Source organism: Homalodisca vitripennis, chromosome 3 (assembly GCF_021130785.1).
Source record: "Homalodisca vitripennis isolate AUS2020 chromosome 3, UT_GWSS_2.1, whole genome shotgun sequence".
NCBI lineage: Eukaryota > Metazoa > Arthropoda > Insecta > Hemiptera > Cicadellidae > Homalodisca > Homalodisca vitripennis.
In genome coordinates, this window is record NC_060209.1 from 22,658,789 (window position 1) to 22,684,174 (window position 25,386).

The 25,386-nt window shown below is 33.5% G+C and overlaps 1 protein-coding gene across 2 annotated transcripts in view; it reads right to left on the reverse strand.

Moving 5' to 3' along the window:
• Window positions 1-487: 487 nt before the first annotated feature.
• The window catches only part of LOC124356690 (mediator of RNA polymerase II transcription subunit 15-like), a 42,235-nt gene continuing 17,336 nt past the window's right edge, over window positions 488-25,386 (reverse strand). Inside the window, exons 6-8 of one of the 2 annotated variants that reach the window (XM_046807839.1) lie at window positions 22,332-22,496; window positions 19,401-19,608; window positions 488-989 (exon numbers count right to left, since the gene is read on the reverse strand). In XM_046807839.1, coding sequence (XP_046663795.1) covers window positions 898-989; window positions 19,401-19,608; window positions 22,332-22,496 — 465 coding nt within the window. In that variant the 3' untranslated portion in view covers window positions 488-897. Of the gene's footprint in view, window positions 990-11,061; window positions 11,719-19,400; window positions 19,609-22,331; window positions 22,497-25,386 lie in introns of those variants that run through there. The other variant, XM_046807838.1, reaches the window with a different exon arrangement.

Genomic DNA, 25,386 nt, shown 5'->3' on the forward strand with positions numbered 1-25,386 from the left:
AAATGTGTGAGTGTAGTATATAAATAGTCAAAAAAAAGCTTGAAAAAATGTTAAATTGAGTGTTTTTCACATTACTTCTGCAGAAAACCCAAAACACCTAAAAAAAAAATTAAAAAGCTCACTATTTAGGGCACTCCTACAGAGAAAAAAAGAGTTAGATAGTCACTTAATAATTTCTGCATTTTAAAAAACCAATTATCTCATTTTCCTGCTCATAAGTTTTCATATAATCTATTAGTTATATTTTAGATACTTACAATCTACATTTTGAGCTGAACAAAATGGTATGCAACACTAATAGCTTTAGACTATAAATGTACTTTTCATTCATAAACAATAGCCAAAATTTGACTGGCCGCAGGGTGTTGATCCATGGCTGATCTAGGATTAATCAGGATATACTTGGCGAACAGAAGAGCCCTTTTTTGTGTTCAAGAATATGACTGTAACGTCTTCATTGATTGATCCAGTTGCAGTAAAACTCCCATTATCTTTTAAAAACAATTATATTTTAATAAATAAACACAATGTCACACATGCAGTATAAATCAAAACCTATAAAGTTTCTTTACTTCATTGTTTCAATAGATTTTCTTACGAGCAACAGTTTCTCTTATTTACAATTTTACAATCCTGTATAGGAAGTGCTCATAATATAAACAAAATAAAAACATAAATGTGTCAGATTAAACTTTAATAAGTATATTTTGCAAAGTAAAAAAAAGTAACACATTAACTTGAAAGAAAACGTAAACAAATAAAAGAAAAATTGACTGTCAAGAAACTTTTCAGAACACACGGTGCCCACTAGTTTATCCTCCGGACAAAGGTGTTCCGCTGTGCCTGGCTTGTTGCCCGTACTTGTGGTTGACGCCCCACAAGTACGGGTGCTCGCTGCTATTGTCTTCTCAGTGCCAAGCGGTTGGTGCCGACTCCGAGCCTGTTCTGCGCTACTGGTTGCGGTGCTCTTGCTAATCTTCTCCCTCGGACTGTAACACACTCAGTTATACTCCCTATGTACAAAAATCATTAGTTACCTTAAAGAGATCATCTGAGCTTTTAATTTTTTTAAGACCCTTGATGTACTGTCTATTTTACGTGTTGTACAACATGTTAACATTATTCCTACACACACTAAATTACATATTTTGTTGATTATGTCAGCTAGTAACAATGTCAAGCTGTGTTTCGATTTTGAATAGGACTAAGTACAGAGCCCTGAAGAACTCCATACTCATCATACTTTCATTTGACCATTTACCATTCAAAATAACTTTTTGCTGTCTATTAGTTAAATGTGAGCAAAATAATTTTAAACATGATTCCATAGTGGTCAATTCCAAAATTAGGTCAGAGTGATTAACATAATCAAACGCCTTGCTTAGGTCACAAAAAATGGCCTGAGCAAAAGCCTCACACTCATAAGCCTGAATGACACCATTGACTAGGTTTTCAATAGCCACTATCGTAGATTTTCCCTTTCTAAACCCAAACTGAGATAAATTTAAAATATTTATTTTTAAAAATTGGCTTATTTGGTCATAGACTACTATTTCTATTAATTTCCATAAAACTGATATGATTGAGATGGGTCTATAACTTCCAACACTATTATAAACATCCATGTTGTCAGAGTTGTTTAATCTTTTAGATACATTTAAAATCTGGTAATAGGTTAATGGACTCCAATTAAAACAGTCTGGAGTAGAATTTGGATTTTTCAATAAATCCTCACATAGAATTACTAGAGTACCTATTTTTTGTTTGATTTGTTTTATATGCGGGCCATTTATACTTCAACCTCCGATCACACACCATGATAGCCAGACACGTAGCAGGTCCGTAAAGTGCAAAATAGTATATAGTATAATAAGCAGAATTGCGCATCTTCCCTCGTACAACATTTGGCACTGCAGAGTTTGAGTAGCTAGTCTGCACTGAGCTGCAATCACAAAAACATGTCCGCCTCTATTGATTCTCCCACACAGGTGAATTGAGGAGTGTTATTTGTTTCCTGCAAACAGAAGGGAATAGTGCAGCAGAAATCCATTGAAGAATGTGGTGTGTTTACGGAGAAAACGTTATGAGTGATGGTATTGTAAGCGAATAGTGTAGAAAGTTTAAAGATGGCCGAACTGATGTGCACGATGAAGGAAGTCAAGGACAAAATCTGTTGCTACAGATGGCCTTGTTGAACAAATTGGCACAGTGCTTAGAGAAAACCATACATTAAGTGCTTTGTACTTGGAATTTACAGAAGTGTAAACATTTTTTTATCACTCTATTGTTATAAAACGTTTAGGCTACAAAAATATTTGTATTCACTGGGTACCAAAAATGTTGATTCAAAACCCATGAAACTCGCCAAATGGGCTCAGCTTTGGCATTTCTAAAATTTTACATTCAGCCATCTTTAAACTTTTGATGCATTTCACATACAACACTATTACTCATAATGTTTTCTCCGTACTTCTCATCCACTACTGTGCACACCATAGGACTGCTATGTGTCTGACTGTCATGGCTTGAGATCGAAGGTTGAAAAAAAAACCAGCCTTCATACATTCAATAAAATAGTTATTGAGATGGTTTTATTTTGTTTGCTGTACTTCAAGTGTTGTTTTTAATGAGATTCCAAGCCTCCTTACAATTATTACTGCTATTATTAAACATATTTAACAATGTGAGACAACCCAGCACCTGTATGAATTGTTTATATTGTTTAAAATATACTGATATCCTGTTGTAAGTTGTGGTTGCTTTTATTCTTGGTTAAATTATATAAAAAAAATTGTTTTTCATATTTGATAGATTACTCATAAACCAGTCTTGATCATCTTGATGAGTTTTTGTGTTCAAACACTGGAAGCATTTAATTTTATTCAACTAAATCACAAAATAGGGATGAAAGTTCTCTTTTGCACTATTTTTGATACAATGATAAAACACAACAACATAATCAGACAAACACAATTTGGGAAAAAACTGACTTTGGAAACACCAATTGACACATTTTTGCATTGTTCTTAGATGGTCTTTGACGTTCTGAACTGTAACAATGATTTCATCATAGTCTGAAGAAGGAAAATGAAAAATGTATCATGTGGTGTTGGAATGATGTATTGATATATGCATTATCAAGGCAGTTTCTATCTCTTCTGGGTTTGGTATTCATACAGAAAAAATTAAATGGTATTTTTAAGATTTAAAAAAAAAACATTAATGGTTTATTTTTTTGGATGATATCAAAATATATATATAAATCCCCACCAACAATAATAGTGTAACTACACCACTGAGTAGTGAAATAAAGCAAATATTCAAGTTTTTAAGAAACATCATAGGATCTCCTGCAGTAGAGTGATATAAAGACACAACTATCAATTTAAGATGATCAACAAAAATTGCAGATGATTAAAATTGCAATTCTATACAAAAAAAACTGCTTACATCACATATCCTAGATTAATATTTATTACTTATATAAAACCATGATCTACCTCTTACACGGTTATTTTTGCTAAAAATACTGGTACTGTAGCATTCAGGTGGATTTTGATTAAACCAGCGTTCAGAGATGCAGATGACATGTATATTTTCTACTTTTTGTAAACAATTGTCAAGAACCAATGTTTTAAAGTCCTTACATACGTGGAAAAAGTTAGCCTATTATTCGTTATTCTTATTTACATATTTGTTATTCTTATCCTTATTCATTAGTACGGATGTAATAGGAGAAATAAAGTGCAGAAGACTCCGTTGGGCAGGCCATGTTTTGAGAAGAGAAGAGGAATGCAAACTGAGGAGGGTAATGTACGGTAACCCAGAAGGAAGACGACCCCGTGGGAGACCGAAAGTGAGATGGTGGAACCAGGTGAAGGCTGATATGGAGAGGGTGGGCGCTTCAGAGGAAGATGCAGAGGACCGTTCAAGATGGAGGAGCTTTGTTGGTGCGGCTAAATATCACCTCCGATATAAATGGCCCTGGGAGTAAGTAAGTATCCTTATTCACAATGATATATTATTAATATTAGCTATAGTTACATTATATATAATTTGACAACTTACTTAAATCATTTATACTATTCTACACATGAAATTTAGATCTATTTGTATTATTTATTGGTATTACACTTTGTTTTTAGTTTGTAGACTGCAGTTGACAATAAATTCTTTTGTTTTTTTTCTTGATTAGGGTAACCCTGATCAAGAGGGGGTGATGGCAGCACTCGGTGCTATGTGTTGGATTGTGCATTCATGGAAAGATGTAAGGCTTGCCAATAATAAAGAAGGGACACAATTATTACCAGTTTACAAGCTGGTATCAGAGAGTTCCTGCACTGTACTCTCTATTATTTTTTGGATGTGACTGTACAAGCCGGCAGAATTTATTGAAGCGCCGCCTTGAACAGTCATGTTTAAAAAGAAATGGCAAGAACAGTCCGGGAACTTTCTGATACCACCTCGTACACATTAAGTTCAGATGATGCCTTTTACACATGTGTAGGTTCGGTAGTAGTACCAGAGTGGCTATTGCACATTGTAGTCTCTGTGTTGATTTTAAATATGAAATGTATTTTGTTAGTCGCTCAATATAAATCTGCAGTGAAGTTGTTAACTACTTGTACTATAACTAGACAGTAACTGTTCTATAGTTTGAAAAGTTCACTGCAGCCTTATGGCACAGAGGCTGAGTACAATGTTGGATGTGACTCAGTATAGACCAGCAGTGAAGGTACGGATGTTCATAAATATTTACCAGCCTCAAGACAGATTAATATGTTCATTCGCTTATATTTTTGAATTAGTGTTTTATCATTGGCAGGACTATAAATAAACACAAAACATGCTTGTAACAAATTTTAATTTTTTAAACATTACTTTATATTTAACCTCATATAACAGTTGTATATTTATTTCATATAAAGAGTTTTTCTGAGAACATACACATAAGATCATTAACTTCCCAACTATAATAAATTGTACACAATGAACACTATTTATAACTTTATACCTGGAAAATGGTATTGCATGTTGTAATGGATTTTTTTAAAGTGCTTAGAATTTTTTAATTTATGAACCCTTTGATAGCAAACACTGACATAAATAAGAATCAAAATCCAATAAGTGTAAGAAACGATTTTTTAGGCCGTAGAAAAACTATTTTATGTTTTATTAGCGATGTTGTTAATAATAACAAAACTATTAATTCTTTGTTTGTTATTTTTGACGATGGAAGGATTGTGAAGGAAACAGGATTTTTCCAGACATTTGCCATCGTTCAGTGAAACAAGAAATCAGTAACACTACGTTTCGAGACCTGCAATCTGATCTCTTCTTCAGGTAAAGAACTAACCTAATACATAATTACAAACTAAGTTAAAATAAACAAATCTTACCAAAGCGTTGTGGCACGCCTTAGTCAGGAATCACAACCTACATGTTGTTTGTCATATTCACTAACTCTATAAACATGCACTTAATATAAACTATACAAAACACTAATCATTAAAACTGAACTCCGGAATACAGGTCACAATAAGTCTTCACTCGTCTACTAACCACCTACGACTGACCAGAGGGTCTAGCCAATGGTGATCGTCACAGCTGGTTAAAACAAGATGGCGGAAATAAAAGGGAAGGTGGACAGGAATGGGCATAAGTCCCCTAGTCCTCTTTATCTAGGTTTGAAATTGTATAATATTTCACAGTCATATAAAAAAACTTCCCTTATCTACATTTATAAAAAAATTTAAAGAACCACTTTGTCAAAAAACATACTATAGTGTAAATGAATTCTTTGAAGACAGTTTATGATAAAAAGAAATAAAACAAATATATGTTAAAAAAATTGTAAAATGAGTTTAATATAACCATAACCATGAAGAGGACTCTTTGAGGTTGGCTGGAAGAGAGGGCTTTCTACATGCTGAACGAGTTACATGGAATGATTAACTTTAAACTGCAATATAACCTCATCCAATTCATACATTTCTCTATGTCTTCCCAGTCCTTTTTTTCATGACTCTGTAACATATCTCAAAGATATTGTTAGTAAAGAATTATCTATCTGCTTATTTGAAAAAAATTGTAACAAAACTTTAAAACTGATCTTTCTATAAAATGTCCAGGTTTAGAGAAACATATCAGATTATTTTCTTCTGTTGTAATAATTTAGGGGAAATCGTAAATTTTTAATTCAATAACCATTTTTACTAATCTCAAACAAGAACACACAAACTCTAAGCACGTGAGCACATAATACAAATACATATTTACACTATAATTTGCTCTGAGTCCTTGTAAATTAAGTAGAACATATTGAAATTTTCAAGATTATATGAGTTTGTTGCCTATATTACATTCTGTAAATTTACAGTGTCTGTACCACTTCTTCAGACAAAGTTAGGTCAGCCACGATCACTATTAATGAGTTTAGCTGTAGCAGAGCAGAAAAGCTAGTTGTATTCATCTGTTGATGGATACATTGTAAAGGTTATGCAGATTGTGTATTGTGATTGAACAATGCTATGTCAGGCACAATCACTATTACTGAGTTCAGCTGTAGCAGAGCAGAACAGCTAGTTGTATTCATCTATTGATGGATAAATTGCAAAGGTTATGCAAATTGTTATTGTGATTGAACAATGATATGTCAGCCACGATTACTACTACAGAGTTCAGCTGTAGCAGAGCAGAACAGCTAGTTGTATTCATCTATTGATGGATAAATTGCAAAGGTTATGCAGATTGTGTATCAGGGGCGGTTTCAGGGAAGGGGCCATGGGGGCCATGGCCCCCCCCGAAATACTAGGAAAGCTTAGTGTAATATTTTCTATAATCTATAAGTTCTAACAAAATTGAATCCCAATACTCGTACATATCAATTAACAATAATTATTTTAGTATAAAAACGAGTCAAACAGAAAGTATTTATTTTTAAATAGTATTAAGTTAACAATCAGTTTCAGTGGTCAAAAGGCACTCGCATCTAGTTGGCGCCTTGAGAACACAAAGAAATCTGGCAACAGTGCAGCCGCGTCCCTCCCAACCGTCATCTTGTTATTGTAGTGACTCACAGCCCACGCTCGTCGCGTATCACGTAGTCTGTACTCATCCGCCGACTTGTACACTTATAGTGTTGTGTTTTCTGTATTCGTTGCCTCCACTGGTTTGTTTAATGTTTAGTTTAATCTGCAGTTCTAAAAAAATGGTAAGTACGAACACAGACAAATGTTATAGGCTATACTGTTTATGTGTAATTGTGTAGACTATAGGCCTAAATAGTGTATTTACAAAGTAGTATTGCATTTACATTAAACGAGGAAAACAAACTCAAAAGTAATTAATATTTATGCATTTATTTTATGCTCATGTATGAGTGCACAATATTCATATACTTCTTCTTTGTAAAAGAAATAGGTGCACATAATCACATATTTATTTCTTTTAAATTGAATTTAATGACTAAAAAAACGGAAAGACGCCAGAAACGCGCGCCACTATGTGTTTATTTTCAAGTATTTAATACCCCTTGGAAACAACCTGACTATAAGATAAAAAAGATTCAGAATTTGTTCTTGTATTTGACAAAAACAGCATTCAACAAATAACGCCAAAATGAAAACAAATTTTCATCTACATTCGACTTTTTTCTAAAGCTATATTCTTTTGGCCCTTTACATATTTAAAGTTGCTGACCTATGTAAATTAATATGGATATATTATTCAATTTTGTGGAATGAGCATCTTCAGACCTATATTTTTGACAATTCATTATCGTGGAATTTATTTTTGCACAATGTTTCAATATATGTATTCCGTGGCGTTGCTAAATAAGCAGTAGCTTTTTGGAATACCTATCATGAAGTGGCCCAGTTCGAATACCGTCGGGAGTCGGGACCATCTCTCATCTCAAGTATAAGTACAATTTTATTAAGACTTTTCTATGTTTAAAGGTAAAATATAATAACTAATTAGTGAATACGTACCGGTAACTATTTGGAAGCATAATACGGTCTTGTCTAGGTTAGGAAAGGAACTATAAACAAATAACAAAATCACGAGACAGGCGCTTGGCTTTAAAATAAATACTCAACCTTAATTTTTTAAATGATAATTAATAACTTCCTAATTGTTTCAGGCATCTCAAAATAATCGAAAACGACCGAATCCAAAATCAATTATTAGTTCATATTTTCAAAAAGTTGAGAAAATAACAGACGACAATGAAACACGTGTAAAAAAGACTAATATATCTTCATCACAACCTAATCCTGACTCATGCATAAATACTTTATCAATTTCTCTTACCGATGCTGCATCTAACAACACCACTATTGTGAACACTGAAGAGCACAATGAAAACCAAAATACATCCCTAGAATTAGGTAGAGATGGTAGTTGTGCCAATGACATAGGGCTTTTTGTGAATAAAAAGACAGATGAATTTACAAAGTGTCAATTGTTAGAACGACATTGGACACCGCCCAAATCATATGAATTCCCATATTCAATTCACACTAAAAATGGCAAGGAAGTAAAACGTTACTTAGGTCATCAACACCTGGAACAAAGAAATTGGCTAGTTTTTTCCGACGTTAAAAAGGGGTTATTTTTTAAGTTCTGCGTTTTGTTTTCCGATAAAAAGTGTGGGCACAATAAAGGGATGTTAGCTCAGAACCTTGTAACCCAACCCTTGACTTCATATGCCAAGCTATTGGGTAAAGACGGCTTCATACAAACACATGAAAACACGGCTTATCATAAAATATGCGTGCAGGCTGGTCTAGACTTCCTTCAAAGTTATCACAATCCGGACAAATCCATTGACAACCAAGTAAACTCTCAACGACTACAGCAGGTACAAGAAAATAGAGAGAGGTTACGCCCAATAGAATAAATCGTATTCTTAGTATTCTTAGGCAAACAAAATATACCTTTAAGAGGTCATCGAGATGATGGACAACTGGATGAAGAGGCTGGTCCGAGTAACGAGGGGAATTTTAGAGAACTGTTAAGATTCAAAATCTCTTCAGGAGATGAGACACTAAAACGGCACTTAGCCGCAGCGTCTTCAAGAGCAACCTATATTGGTAATACCACTCAAAACCAATTGATCACATGCTGCGGTGAAGAGATAACGGAAACAATATTAAATCAAGTCCGAAACGCAAAGTATTATTCGGTGATTTTTGACGAGACGACAGATATTTCACATGTCGAACAACTGTCTTTGAACTTAAGATATGTACACAACAATAAAATTCAGGAAGATTTTGTTAAATTTATTGATGCTTATGAAAACATAAAATCCATCAGTCCAGATCAAGATGTGCATAGTGAGCAACGTTTAAGTGGAGAGGCTCTAGGAAAGATTGTTGTTAAATTACTTCATGATTTATCCTTAGATCTGAACAACTGTGTAGGAATTGGCACAGACAGTTGTAGTGTAATGTCGTCTGAAGCAGCGGGTGCAGTATCTGAAATACAAAAGGTTGCAAAACATGCATGTAGATGTCCGTGTTTAAATCACGCCTTGAACAACTCTCTTTCAACTTCTGTAAATATTGCTTGTATCCGAAATACAGTAGGGATAATAAAAACAGTAGTGTCGTTTTTCAATGTGTCGGCCAAGAGAAATCAAGTTTTAAAATTAACACTAGGGCGTCAGTTAAGTAGTTTGTGTGAAACTAGATGGGTAGAGCGACATGAAGGAGTAATTCAGTTCAGATCTGGGATTCGTCAGATAGTTGAAGCACTCACATCTATCTCGTCATGGCAAGATCGCACAACTTCGTCAGTTGCAGCGACTTTGCTCAACTCTTTATGCACGGCTGAGTTTTTAATATCAATGATGTCATTGATTGACGTTCTAAAAGTCTCATTGCCGCTCAGTCGACTTCTACAAACACCATCACTTGACACTATCCGGGCATCTACCGCAGTCACCAACACCATGGCAACATTAAAAGAAAGAAGGATTAAATGTGATGATATATTCAAACAAATATTTTTTGAAACCAAAGCGCTAGCAGAGGAGCTGGATGTTGAATTGAAGTTACCAAGACGTACGGGCAGTAAAACTAACAGATCAAATCACCCAGGAGACGTAGAAGAGTACTACAGACGATCTATTTATATACCTCTTCTTGATAATGTTTGTGCTGACTTAACATCCAGGTTAAGTTATAGCTCACTGGAATGTTTTGGCCTACGAGGAATAATTCCCACCAATATAGTTGAGGATGCCAGAGAAAAAAATGATCTCATTGTCAATTTAAAAAAAGGTTTCGAACAGTTTGCACCTATTATCGGTGATGGAGATACCCTAAGTAATGAAATTCAGTTTGAAGGTGACGTGGACCTGTGGAAAAATCACTGGAAGATGAAGAAGGAGTAAGAGCAAAATGTAAAACTCCCTGAAGATATATTGAAAGTGTTAGACTCCTGTGACCCAAATATATTTCCAAATATCCATGATGTTCTCAAAATCTTGGCCACACTTCCAGGTACATAAATTAATAAATAAAATTAGTCATATAGGTATGGGCTGGCTGGGTGACTTTACATACTTTAGATATGTGGGTTTAAATGGAAAAGCACACAGAATGGGTACTGTATTACCTGAAGAGTATACTATAAGAACTAACCTAAGAATAAAAAAAATATCAGCCACGATCATTATTACTGAGTTCAGCTGTAGTAGAGCAGAACAGCTAGTTGTATTCATCTATTGATGGATAAATTGCAAAGGTTATGCAGACTGTGTATTATGATTGAACAATGTTATGTCAGCCACGATCATTATTACTGAGTTCAGCTGTAGTAGAGCAGAACAGCTAGTTGTATTTATCTATTGATGAACAAATTGTAAAAGTTACTAATCACTAATTTGGGACAGTATGATGTGTAAACTCCTTACATTGATTTACTTATAAGAAATTTTGCTCACGGCCTTATCAAATTTGTTATAAATAGTGATCACCATATTATAAAATAAAGACTTTTAAGGCACAACATCTGTTAACAGGATAATATTACAATTAAAAAACACTGTTGTATTATAAATAATCTAATCCTAGCCAACAATAATAATCAAAATGAGAATGCCTATTTAACATATATTACTTACTTTATCAATAAAAACATGTGCTTGATTGAAAATATAGTAAAGTTCACAGGAAGACTGAACAAGACAATGAACGCAAGTTTGCATTAAGGATACTTTAAACATGCTTTGAAACTATTTGAGTGCAAAAATAGGCTACTAAACTAAAAGTTTAAAACATCATATCCTGAACACAGATAAATTTAAACTTATTAGCTAATCCAATAATAACTATCTTGTCTACTTCCTCTTCTTTCCCTTCTTCTTTTTCGCTTCCTGCCAAGGATTGAAATCTTCATCTCGTTCATCATCAGACTTGGTAAAAGGAATGGATTTTTTCTTCTTGGGTCTAAGATTAATTTTTGGAATGGAGCTTGGTGCATCGGGTTCTGTGGTGGGTGGGTTGTCTGGCAAAATTGACTCATCAAGCGTTTGACAAGCCTTGAGTACTTGGTCGATCTGCTTTTCTCGACCTGACAAGTCCACATTAAGCTTGGCCTCCAGCCATTCGCGTATGGTCTTAGCTGTCAGAGTCTCTAGGTTTGTCAGGCTCTCTTGGTTGTCCGTATGCTCCTGCAGGACCAACATGATGTCTTCCGTGCTGATCTCTGGCCACAAACAACGAAGTTTACTTCAGCGAATAAATATATTTCTAACCCCAAAATTAGAAAAAATATTTACAAGGTTTATGTATTAATTATCCCGTTAGAAAAGTAAGGACATTTCAGGAAGACGTTAAGCCAACAAATACTAGAGCTTCTTTGTTTAACCAGTGAGAGATAGCACCTACTTCCTGGATGCCAACGCGATATACCCACGCATAACCAATAATAAAAAAAAGTATTTTTTAATGAAGATATAAAACTCTGTCTATAAAAAATATATTAGAAATACTGTTCAATCTGATGTAACATTTACAGTACACAGAAGATGATGCATGTATCTTTTCAACCATATAATTAATAAATAAAATATGTGTAATGAAAGAACAACGTTTAAATTGTAACTTGATTTATTATATCTGAGTGATTGTATTAAACAATGTAAATGTTTATTTCTAATAATACTGATGAACCAGGTGTAGGGGACAACAAATGTTTAATTATTTTGAAAACAAAGTGAGCAAAAGACTAAAAGATGTCAAGAGAATCTAAAGAAATACAAGAGAAGGGGTAAGAAGAATACCCAAGCTACAAATAATGTCAATAACAAAAATATCACCAAATTTTGAAAAGTATGGTAAACTGCTGTGCGATCTCTCGTATGTTAAAATTATAAATAACGATTTAGTTCATTCAGCCAAATTGTTACACATATCACTGAACACAGTATAGACATAATAATTTATGAAAATAAAAAATTTGTTACTTATTAGTTTGTAGAGAACAAATAACCTAAAAAGTTACAGAAAATTAGAATGAATGTCACATTAGTACAAAGAATGAAAAGAAAATACTATGGCAAATTAAAATGGTACGATCAGTCCAAAGTCTTCTCCCTTCTTTCCATGATATGAACTCTTCCATGGTATAAACAGGCAAACAATGTGTTAATAGCGGCCTTAGTAGTTGCAGTTAGTATTTTGTACCTATCAGGCCTGGGAAAGCAGTGTTATGGTAGTGTAGCTAATGTTACTAATCCATGTTCTCCGAATGCAGTGTCAGATAGGTTGTTTGCAGAACCACTTTTACACCAGTCTCACGCACATGTAACATCAACACCTACACCTCTTTCACCCACGACCACTTCAATCAATGACGCAACACATTACACTGACAACACTTTTTTAGGGTAGACCAGAAACAACCTGTCACTAATGGAGGAGATGGAAGTTTGTGTGGAAGTTGTCTCTGGATGGCGACGATCGAGAAACTAATCATAGTTAGCTATAACATTAGGAGTGTTAAAAATAAAATTCCTGAACTTGTCATATATCTCGATTCTCTTCCTCGATCTCCAGATGTGCTGTGTCTACAGGAGAGTTGGACTGATGCTGACACGGAGGCTCTGCTGCATACCGTGCCTGGCTACAGACTTGTCTCTTGCTATTCACGCTCAGAACAAGAGGCAGGAGGGACCGCAATACTAGCCAAATCAAATCTAAAAACTAACTCAGTGAAGAATATGAATCGAATTAAATGTATCGACGGCACATTTGAGTACAGTGTTGCTGAGGTTCTTAAAGGTTGTAATTCGTTTCTAATAATGTCTTTGTACAGAATTCCTGAGAGCAAAGCTCTAGATTTCTTATCTAGTCTCAAGGAAGCGCTCACCCTAATCTCTAAAAAACATAAACACATAGTTATAGCTGCAGATTTTAATATAGACATTTTGATACAATCAAAACAATGCGAAATCTTTAAAAATGTTATCACATCTTTTGGTCTGAAAATAAACTTCGTAAATGCAACTAGAATAACAAAGGTGTCATAAAAATGTATAGATAATATTCTCACAATTTTTAGTCCCGATGTATGCAATTTGATGGAGCCTTCATTCTCTGACCACCAAATGCTGTTACTAGAACATCCCTTAATAAAAAAGAATCAAACCCAAATTTAAAAAAATAAATTATTTAAAAACAATTCAATAATTACAATATTAGTAATTTTTTAAATAACCTTGAATTACAACTGAATATTTTCGATTATTATACGACTGAATTTGATTATTTTTATTCAACATTTCTAAAACTTTTTGAACAATGTTTCCCACTGAAACTCTCAACTAAGACAAGAGGAATACAGCAGGTTGGATGACCGGGGGAATTAACACATCATGCAAGAGAAAACAAGAATTATATGAAGCTCAGAAATCACTGAACAGTCCAGAGCTCACTAAATACTATAAGAAGTATTGTAATATCTTAAGAAAAGTAATTCTTGCTTCCAAAAATATGGCAAATGACAGATTCATATTGGATGCGAGGAACAGCCCACAAGCGATGTGGGATGTGGTTAATAGAGAAACTGGTAAGTTAAAATTTAAAGCGGATGAGGATCTTGAAATAATAGTTAATAAATCTCCCATAGTCAATAAATTCCAAATAGCCAATTCATTTAATGACTTTTTTATTAACGTAAGTAAATTAATTATACCAAACAAAAAATTACCGATTAATTTTCTGAACAAAGATAACAAAATTTTTCCAACTTTGTTTTCGTACCCCACTAACGCTGAAGAAGTGTTTCACATCATTAAAAATTTAAAAAATTCCAAATCATGTGGATGGGATGAAGTTCCAACTCACATATTAAAAGTATCAGCCTCAATTATACCAAAGCCTTTAGCTCTTTTCATTAATAATTGTTTTTCAAATGGTATTTTTCCTGAAAAACTAAAATACTCACTAATTAAACCTATCCATAAGAAAAATGACAAAACTGACATGTCAAACTACCGTCCTATAGCCCTTCTTCCAGTGATTTCCAAAATTTTCGAAAAAGTAATCGCAGTCAGAATTCATAAACATTTTACTAAATATAACATTTTGTGTAAAAATCAATTTGGTTTTAAACCAAACTGAACTAATTGACACAATTTTATGTTCAATTGACAAAAACCATCGTACTGCATCTCTTTTTTGCAACCTTTCAAAGGCTTTTGACTGTGTTGAAAACAGTATATTGTTAAAGAAATTAGAATTTTATGGCTTAACCTGTTGACGAGTGCAGCAAAACATACCCAAATGAGTTAGGTCCCATATGAGGGAGGACGGCATTTTCCGTTGCAGACTAATGACTGTCAGTTCGTTCTCACTGACTTACTGTGACGTCTAGCGGAGATTTTTTGAACTTTTCAGTTGTTTCTAATAGTGTCGCTGTAAAGTGTTGCTAGTCCTGTATCGAGGTGGCACCTGGTGATAACTTTTAAAACTATTTTACGGAGGCGGGACACAAGACCCGCTACGCCTCCAAGGTCGCCATTCTATAAAAAGGATAAAAATTTGTCCTGGAGACCATACATAGATGTCTTAAACAAAAAACTGAGTTCAGCTTGCTACCAAATGTTTACATTAAGGAAGTTGGTAGACATTAACACTAGGCTTATAGTTTATTATTCTTGCTTTTATTCACTAGCACAGTATGGAATACAAATATGGGGCAGCTGCTCTGGCATTATCTCTGTCCTCAAAATTCAAAAGAGATACATAAGAACCATGCTATTTTTGAATATAAGAACCTCATGTAAAAAAATATTTACAGATTTAGAAATATTGACAATTCCATCATTGTATATTTATAGTTGTTTAATTTTTATTCATAATCGTCTAAATTCAGGAAATATAAAGCAACATGAGCACCAGTATAACACCCGTTTTAAAGATAGACTGCAATTTCCTGTACACAAATTAACATTATTTGAAAGTTCACCAAGTTATATGGGAACAAAATTTTATAATAAGCTTCCTCCTCATTTAAAACAGCTTAAAATGTCTTGTTTTAAGAACTCAGTTAAAAGTCTACTAATTAGTAAAGCTTACTAATAGCATAACTGAGTTTTTACATGACAGTCTTTACGATCACAAGTTTTAATGTTTGTAATATTTTAATGTAATGTAAGTTTTATTCTGATGTAATTGTATTACAGATTTAGTATTTATTATTGACAAGCAACCTGTTCACACAACATCTGAAGTTATAAAATCTGTGAATGTTTTGTTGCAATAAACTTCTTGATTCTTGATTCTATAAGGCCACTCCCCCAGAATGACACAAAGAAGCGTAAACTACTCAGGCAGTGCTATGTGTGCAAACACACCACTCGAACTGGACAAAGAAGAAAAGAAACCAGCTATGAATGTTCAACATGTGAGGTCGCCCTTTGTATATATCCTTGTTTTGAGCAGTATCACACACTAGCAAAGTTTTAAATGAAATTATAGCTTTTAACAATCTACAATGTATTTTATATACATTTAAACTATGATAAACAAGTTTATTAACAATTAAAAGTTTTTTTTTAAATTTTACTCCCTAATAGTCTGTCACTGGTCAATGAGGCACTCAGTATGGACCGTCATAGCGGCACGGCAAATGTCGTGCGCACTCGTCGTCAACAGGTTAAGAGGCTCAGTTCACAGTTTATTATCTTCATATTTATTAAATAGGAAACAAAAGGTTACAATTAAAAATAGCTCTTCTGTCAAGTTTTCTTCCCACTGGCAACTCAATGATCGTGGCGTTCTCCAGGGCTCAGTGCTGGATCCACTACTGCTTCTCATTTACGTGAACGATTTCCCACATAACCTAACTACATCATCTGTAGTTCTGTTTGCTGACGACACCACTCTTACTATAAAATCAAAATCTCTTGATGATTTAGAGAATAAAATTAATCAAGCAACTGACGAAGCAGGACAGTGGTTCTCAGCAAATGGGCTACTGCTCAATGAAAATAAAAGCCAATTATTAATATTCTCAACACTCCAATCGGCAAGCACGTATACTAACTTTAACCTAACTAATATTAAAGTAACATTGTCATGTAAATTTCTGGGTTTAGTTGTGGATAATTCAATATCATGGAAAGAACATTTTCATTTTATAGAAAAGAAGTTACATTCAGCCTGTTTCGCATTGAGAACTATCTCTCATGTGGCTAGTTTAGATACTGTGAAAGCAGTTTACTATGGTTATGTTTACTCGCATCTGAGGTATGGAGTGGTATTTTGGGAAATTCAGTGTTATCAAAACAAATTTTCAAAACTCAGAAATATATCATTAGAATCATGTTCAAACTTAAAAAAACACAATCCTGCAAACCACTTTTTAAAAACCATAACATTCTCACTTTACCATCTCTATATATTCTAGAAATCCTATTACTGTTTAAAATTAATTAATAACAACTCTTTTCAAAAACATCAAGTATTGCACTATCATAACATCAGAAATCAACCCTTACAATACCCCATACACAGATTAAAACTATTCAAGCAGGGTCCTTATTATTCAGCTCTTAAAATCTACAATAAATTACCTCCAAATCTAAAGAAGGAGAATTCCATAAATGCATTTAAAACTTCCCTAAAATGCTACCTCATTAACCAGGCATTCTATTCAGTTGATGAATACTTAAATGAATAACAGTTGTTTACTAGTTCTTATTATTGAATTTTTAGACCAAGTTTATTAAGCTTTGCAGATATGTAAATTCTGTTTCTTGATTGGTTTAGTTTAGTTTATTAGTTTATTTTTAACATTGACAATTCATATGTTTATCTTTAGCTATGCTGAAAATTATAAACCTTTGTGAAGCTTATAATAAATAAATAAATACATTTTTGTGAAATACTATTTTCAAACAAGATTCCTTGATTTGGGAAAAATTTGTGTAGAGATACATTTTGAAGCTTTTGCAATTATTATTGAGATATTTAAATTAATATTGTGGTTTGCTTATACCATTCCCCATCAGGAGATGTAGATATTTTTCTTAACAACCTGGATAAAATACTGTTCCTTTAAATCAATATCCCAATTATAGAGTGTTAGCCAGTGGAGACCTAAATAATAAATAATTGTACAATAACGGTGAAACAATGTTTATTGGTTAAATTCAGTTGCAACATGGGATAAACAATTGCCTGGATAATATTTTTATTAAATGTGTTAGGCATTAGTTAGTGTGTTGTATTATTTTTTACTTTTCACACTCAGATCATGGTTTATTGCTTGGTAACTGTCAAGATGTTTTAAAATTTTATTTGCATTCAAACTTATTATCTTAAGTTTTTATTACCTAACTCTGCTGTGGTATATTTAATAGACAGCCTAGTCTCATTTGACTGGCATAGTAGTATTTATTTCAAGTTAACATATGCAAACCAAATTTTTGAAATGACATTAGAAGTAATTTTGAGGTCCTTACAATTTTGTAAAGTTCCAAAACTAGCTACAAACAGTTCTTTTAGAAAAGTAAGTAACATATAGTATACCAAAGATCTTGCAAAAATTAAAAAAGGTTATTGTTTTTAGGCAAATTGAGAACACATAGCTCTATATCACAGCTGACAGTGTTGAAGAAAATAATAAAAACATGCAATTGGTGAAGCCAAGCTTAAGTAATGCAAATACAATTGAAAAAAGTACAAGTAAATGCAAGGCCGTATGAAAAATAATAAATAACAATAATAGTAATAACTCCAGACATCACAAAATTAAAACACCAACAGATACATTCAATGAGTATTTTATCAATCTATCCACTGTTATAAACATTTATTGACAAACATATTATATATTTAATAATTAACTAAAAATAATTATGAAAAAATTAAAAGCAATTTGAAATGATAAAATAGAGATTATTATGGCATTTACTTTTGATTCTTTAGATAGGAACTAAATTTATAGTACATGAACACAACTCTAATTTGTGGAAGAGAATTATTAGAGCAATAGTATCAATAAACACCATATATCTTTATTCTTATGAATGTGTAATACATCAATAGCTATAACTTATAGGCGGGTTTTATTGATAAATTAATGGTTACTACAGTACTGTGTTTATTATATTATTTTTACTCTTGTTGACATTCTTTCGCTTATTTTTTTCATCTTACAATTTAACCCATTGCGGATCACTGACGAGCTGGGCTCATCACGCAGCGGCCAGGCCTAACGGTATGATGGATAGCTCAGCTCGCAAAAGCGGTCTGCTTTTAAGTTTCCCTCCAAATAGTTCTAGTAATGTCTGATAGATCGGGCGATCATCTTCACTTGTCAACTAAGAGTGTTTAACAACGGTCTACGTTTAGAGTTTTCAAAAGTTTTATAAATATCCTACAGATCGCAGTTGTATGTCGAAGTTGAAAAATCATTCATATGAGTTTACTATCTGCTTTTTAGCACTTCTGATTGGGTGTTTTCCACAGTTGTTATTATAATACTTTTGAGGTTAGTGACAAAGAACTAAACGACGCAGAAGTACATGTTGGTGGGTTTAGTCTAGACAATGGCTCAGATGTTGTAATCGCTTCGCCCGAGCCGCTTTATTTAGACTATGATTCAGACATCATCAATGCCACCCCGGAACCTTGCTCGCGTGTTATCGTTCCTACATCACGGATACCCCAGCAGGTTCATGTCCATCCGAACGAATACCTTCACAGCTGAATTTTCTAGTATACAATAGTGAGCAATACAATGTGGCGCACCATTGCTGTTTGTTCGGCCGCTGACCATAAATTAATTTGTGCCCGCGCACCAAAACAATACGATCCGCAATGGGTTAATGTCTCTGATGCACGTATTTGATGAGTACAAATGTTACAGCTACTCACCATTACTGTTGGTAACCCTGGGATGTGGAGGTTGCTGTACTGTCTTTGCCCGGCCTACGGTGCCCTGATTGATCCGTGTCGTGCTGTTTGGTTGGTTGAACTGTCGGGTGGGTGTAGTCATTTGATTAGTGGAGGAGGACATTGCATATTGCGGTCGTTGCTGCTGTGTTGACTGTGTTGTGTAGTTGCTCTGTGCCACCGGAACTGTCTACAATTCAACAACATCTTAATTGTAAAATTGTTGTAAATAAGTTTAATATAGTGAAGAAATAACAACAAATGTCCTTGATAAATGTTTAATTACAACGTCTGTGAATTCCTGACTGACGGCTAATTGGACAACCTGGTAGTTTTAAAATATCTTAAGAGTTCAAGTCGTTTTAGTTAATTTACTGACAATTATAATCTGTTGTAAGAAATTATCTGACATGACCAATGCATGTAATTGTGTTACTTTGATTGAATAAACGAGTTATTGAATTATAGTTATACATTTTTTTATTTATTTACACTGAAATTTCCCATACAACCAGCATGAACCAATTAAGTGTTTATAGACGAAAAAATCCTGTTCTGAGCGAATCATTTACGCAGCTTGGCTAAAATAGTGTGGTAAACAATTCCAGATTAGTGCATCACATCGTACACTACAAATGTGTTGAAGCCGAATCTCAAGTCCACTGTATCTTAGAGTCCACTGTATAAATTTCGATCTGTAGAAATTTGGCATAACACTAAGAAATGTTCATATTCCACCACTTCTAGTCCGGCAACATGTGGGTAGGTGAGATTTTCCTTATGCCAAACTAGTAAACAGTGAATTATTTTAATCGAAAAATAGTCTTGAGTATTACGTTGTCTGTTTGTTGTGGTGGTCGATCGATTCTGGCTAAGAGTCACGAAGAGAAACGGAAGTGCTCGAGCTGAGGAGAATTCCTTGTTGTGTGAGCATTACTGTCATTTGACTAGTGCAAATGAAAAAAAAATTGTGGTATTTACCAAAATAAGAATATTGAAAATCTACAAACAATATTTCATTTGAAAACCATATATTTTACGTTTTTTGTCCCAGCATGTCTACTCAAGAGCTGATATTAAAGCTTATTAGCAGAAGACAATAATCGATAACTAAAAAAATGTTTAGAAACTTGTAAATTAGGTGGTTTCAAGAAAGTTAAGAATGGTATAATTTGGTTTGGCGATAATCTTACATCCAATATATATATATATATATATATATATATATATATAAGAGGGAAAATACCTAAGCTCTGGCACAATGGCAGGATCAAACTGCTAACTTTCAAATATCCCACCATAGCTAATCACTGTGTTATAATTTACTCAACGTTATGTAATTTATACTTGTAAAAGAGTACAATAAGACGTACAAATGAAGTTTGTGTAAAAGAAACATGGAGAATTGTAGACAGGAATTGTTATAAACTTTAAACTCTGAGATGGTATTGTAAATATTCTGATACTAGAAACAAGTAATTTCCTTATTATTATTAATCTCTAAGATAGTATACATTTATTTATTAGGAATAAGCCATTTATGAAAAAATTTTGGATTCTAAATTGGATCTTCAGGTTTTTATGGTAATTATAAATAGATCTAATCAAAAGGATTTCATCCTTAATATCTGTAATTTTATATTACTATTATACACTTTAAATAAATGGTTAAACTTAATTTGTATTCTGATGATTATAGCTAGAAATAACAAATAACTCAGTATGATATAAATGTAAACTTTAATGATGATAAATTAATTGACATACAAGTTTGAATTTTGAAACAAGATGGAGGATACAATAATGGTAAATTTTTAAATACAATTCTTAATTTTTAGGGCAGGGTGGTCGTGCTGGCTTAATGAAATAGAAATATTGGGTTTTTTTTTTATAAAAGATATTGTAATTTTTGAAAAATAATTGTTGTTAAATTTTAATTATTTTAATTTTGAATTATTAGCCAAATCGAATGTTCCTGGGTTTTATGTTCTTCCAATGAATCACTAGTAAACTTAAAAGGAATTTTCTCACCCAATGTCTGTCTTCTGCTTCTTTGTACTTCAGTGATAATAAGAATTTAATAAAGTAACCTTTCAAATACTGCTGAATAAATGTAACCAGTTTCTTTATAATAATAATCTTGCTTCACTTCTTCCAGATCCCTCTCTCCTCTTCACCTTTTAAAAATCTGCTCTCTTCACTCTTCAACAATCATCCCTGCACACTGTATCACTGACTTTAGTTCACTTTATAACTTTTGAATTTTATATGTAATAAGGTGAATTTTGATTAATTTTGATTTCGTATTTATTATTGTTTGTAGTTAAATTTGAGACAATTTATAAATAATTATTCCTTAATTATTATTACTAATAAAGTTCTAAATTAAATTAGGCCTAAGTATTGAAATGGATGTGAGATGGGTGTATGAAATGAGTCATTACATATCATAAGCAAGAATTAAACCGGCGAATCCAAATCCTACTTACGCATCAAAGTAATAGCTTGGACCACACAGCTATCCTGGCTTAATGTTGTGAATTCTACCCTTGTGCTTCCATTAAGGATATGTGGTGTGTCTGACAAAACCATTCCTTTATAGTACGTCAATGGGTTACAAAAGTTATTTGAACTGTCTTGATCTTTTAATTTTACACTACCAAACCAAGTTGAAATGAACTGAATTGGTCAATATGAATTGTCTCTGTAGCTATTTTTACTTTAACATTAGTTGAACGTAAATATTTTTCTAGCTCAAAAGTTAAATCTACTTATGTTAGTGGATCCAATTAATTCTTTAATTCTTAGACAGCCTAGTCTAGCCTAACCTACCTACGCTAATCTAATCTAATCTAACCTAGCCTAACCTAACCTAGTGATTTTACCAGTAAATCAGAAAGGATGATATAATACCTGATTTTGCATGCCAACCTGCACCTGATTACTGGCCATGATAGTCTGCTGGTTGCCCTGAACCACCATTTGTCCAGCGCATTGCACCACCGGCATCACCTGACCTCCACTCGGCTGCACAATCTGCATCATGTTGTTCTGCTGTACCTGTGATCCTGCCTGCATCTAAAAAGTGATGAGTTATTGGCAATTTGTTTGAAAAAATTAGAGAATTCCAGTTAGTTAATGGAAATTTATATGCTTATGTTATAATTTATTATAAAGAGGAACCCAGTATATGCAAACTAAATTTAATTGTCAGTTCCTAATCAGCTCTGAGCAGTTCTTGAGAAGGGAATAAAAAGTATAAACTGATTGCATAATGTAATTTCACAAATCAGTCAAATCAATGAAAATATATTTTATACCATTACATTATTTTTATCTTATATTTCTAATGAGAGACTGATCATCTGTTTTTGAACTTGGTATTGTATTCTCCCTTAACATTATCATAATCACAATATCACTAGTATTCAAAAATTATAACTAAAAACAATATTTTATACATAGAAATTGTAGCCTTTTCACAATTTAAATAATATCCAAACTGTTATTTTAAATTTGAACCAAATTTGTTAAGTTTGCTTTGTTTTTTATTATGAAAATACATTCCCTTTAGCCATCTTTCATATATAAGCTATATAACATATTTATCGTGTCATTTTTTAGGAGAGATCTGATTTCCCCAAAATACCCCCAATTACAACTATAACCTTTAAGAAGTGCATAAAAACTTTACAAAATGAGTACGAATGTAATATGACACCTTCTGTAGAAATTGTCCAATTGTTATATAATGTTTTATTACTGTGTTTCGTTCTTTCGTGAATACCTTTTCTATCAAGCTTGCTGTTTAACAGATAGTCTGTACATTGACTCAATGTATTGGTTACTTTCTCAACTTTCATGTTCGCACAGCCATTGGTTTGTTGCAGTTTCCAATGAGCAAGGGTCACGTTGTGCACATATTTGGTTACTGTCAGAACTTCCCACCTTAAGGCAACGGCTCCTCCTTGTTTCATGGCAACTATAATACTGCCGCTGAGTCCGTTAAGCGTGCCACTGCTTCATATAGCCGTACTTTTTACTTTCTTGAGATTTTTGCTGTTTGTGTTATGTTATAATTGTACAAATGGCGGAGAAATATGCACAGTGAATAAGTACATCATTTGATTTATGACTAGAGTATAGTGAAAGTGATCAAATTGCTACTGGTGAAGCTCCCCCCAGGAGGGTTCACTTCTGGCTGGTTTATACCTTCCAGTTGAACTCACACTGGGCACAGCAAAAACCGATGTGTCATTTAAATCTGGGCAAAATTAAAGATGTCCAGGGGCAGCACATCACTAACCCCAAAAATTCTGTAGTGCATGGGCATGGGTAGTTAGATAGGTCTAGACTACTGCGGGAGATTACTATTGGAGTTTGTGGGGTTCCCTAAGAGTAAAATGTTCATGATAGTCTAGACATAAGGGCTTGCCATCCCCTGCCTGCTTTGACTGGAAGGCTCATTCAGAGCTGGCTTCCCCTTCTTCCAAGGGGATGTAAAGTTAACCTCATGTATCTCGACAGGAGTTGGCCCCTACCCCAACATTACCTATCCAGAATATCCTGTCACTCCGGAAGCAGCACTAAGGTTCTTTTAGGACTAGGTGCAATTTCTAAGCATGTACTAAAAGAGAAAAAAAAAACTGGAGAAGATCAAGTTTTAGACTCACATAAAGACATTTTTGCTGTTTCGAAAAGGGAGTTTGATAACACAGAACACAAGTCAACTGAATTGATCATTTTATTCCAGGCACAGATGTAAGTGACGATGAATTTGAATCCATCACTTTCTTGATTTGTTCAGAAACAATGTGGATATTTGTGTTACACGTTAGTGGAAGTCCAAGGATGGTTTGAGCAAATTATTTTGATCTTTCAAACTCTGGACTTAATCTATATTTGAAAACAAATTAAACAAGGAAAACTAATGCTTTCCACTCTTTATTGGATTATGACTTTGTATGTCACACTACAGAGGATACAAATAGATACCTCAAGGAGTATTTAGAAAATAAATGGAGCTATCAGAAAACTTAAAACTGAAGTGACAGACAAGACATTAATGCAGATGAGCTCTACTGTATTTTATTATTTTGTTTCTAATGGCACATAGCAAAACATACTTGGAAACAGTATTATAGTACTGACTCACTGTCAGTAACATATTTTTCTAAAGTACTCAGTCAGTACAGGTTTTTTCTCTTACTAAGGATGCTCTCTCTTGACGACAATTCCCTTGCAAATGGTGGGAGCACGCTACACAAGAACTGAGAAGGTTATTTCAGTTTAAGACAGAAACTATAATTTCCAGTATGAGGGGGAAATCCTTATTCACTTGAAAGGACAACAGGATTTTGGTCATTTGCCATCATTATAGGTTACAAAAGGTATAACACAATATTTCCAGGATTGGAATCTATCCTCTTCGTCAAAACGGCTACCTATTATAAACAATTACTATGAAAAGTTGCATGAACTTGGATTTTACTTTTATTTTATTAGACACTTTTCGACCAAAGATGGCTTCTCAGGCCTACATATATTTATATTTTCTTGATCGGGCAACAAAACAAACTTATCAATGGCACTGAAAATAAATTAAACCCGAAATAGATTACAATTGGTGGAAGCAGACACTCTGACCATAGTAGAAATTTTAATAAATTCCAGTGACCATCGCATCTCAGGAATGTTTGGTACGCCATTTAAAAAGGATATGGCCATGGCATTCCTGATATTCAGTAGGAAATTACATGTATAGCAACAAGTGGTACTAATTTATAATAAACATACTGTTTCAACTATGTACCTTTATGAATTTTCACAAATCTCTAAGTATATGTCACCACAGGTTTGGAACTGCTGCCTTAAATGCAGGAAAAGATTTCAATACAAGCGCAGTCTAATACACATGTAAAATGTGTGTGTTGCTGGACAGAAAAAACATTTGCTGTTTCCTTTTAAT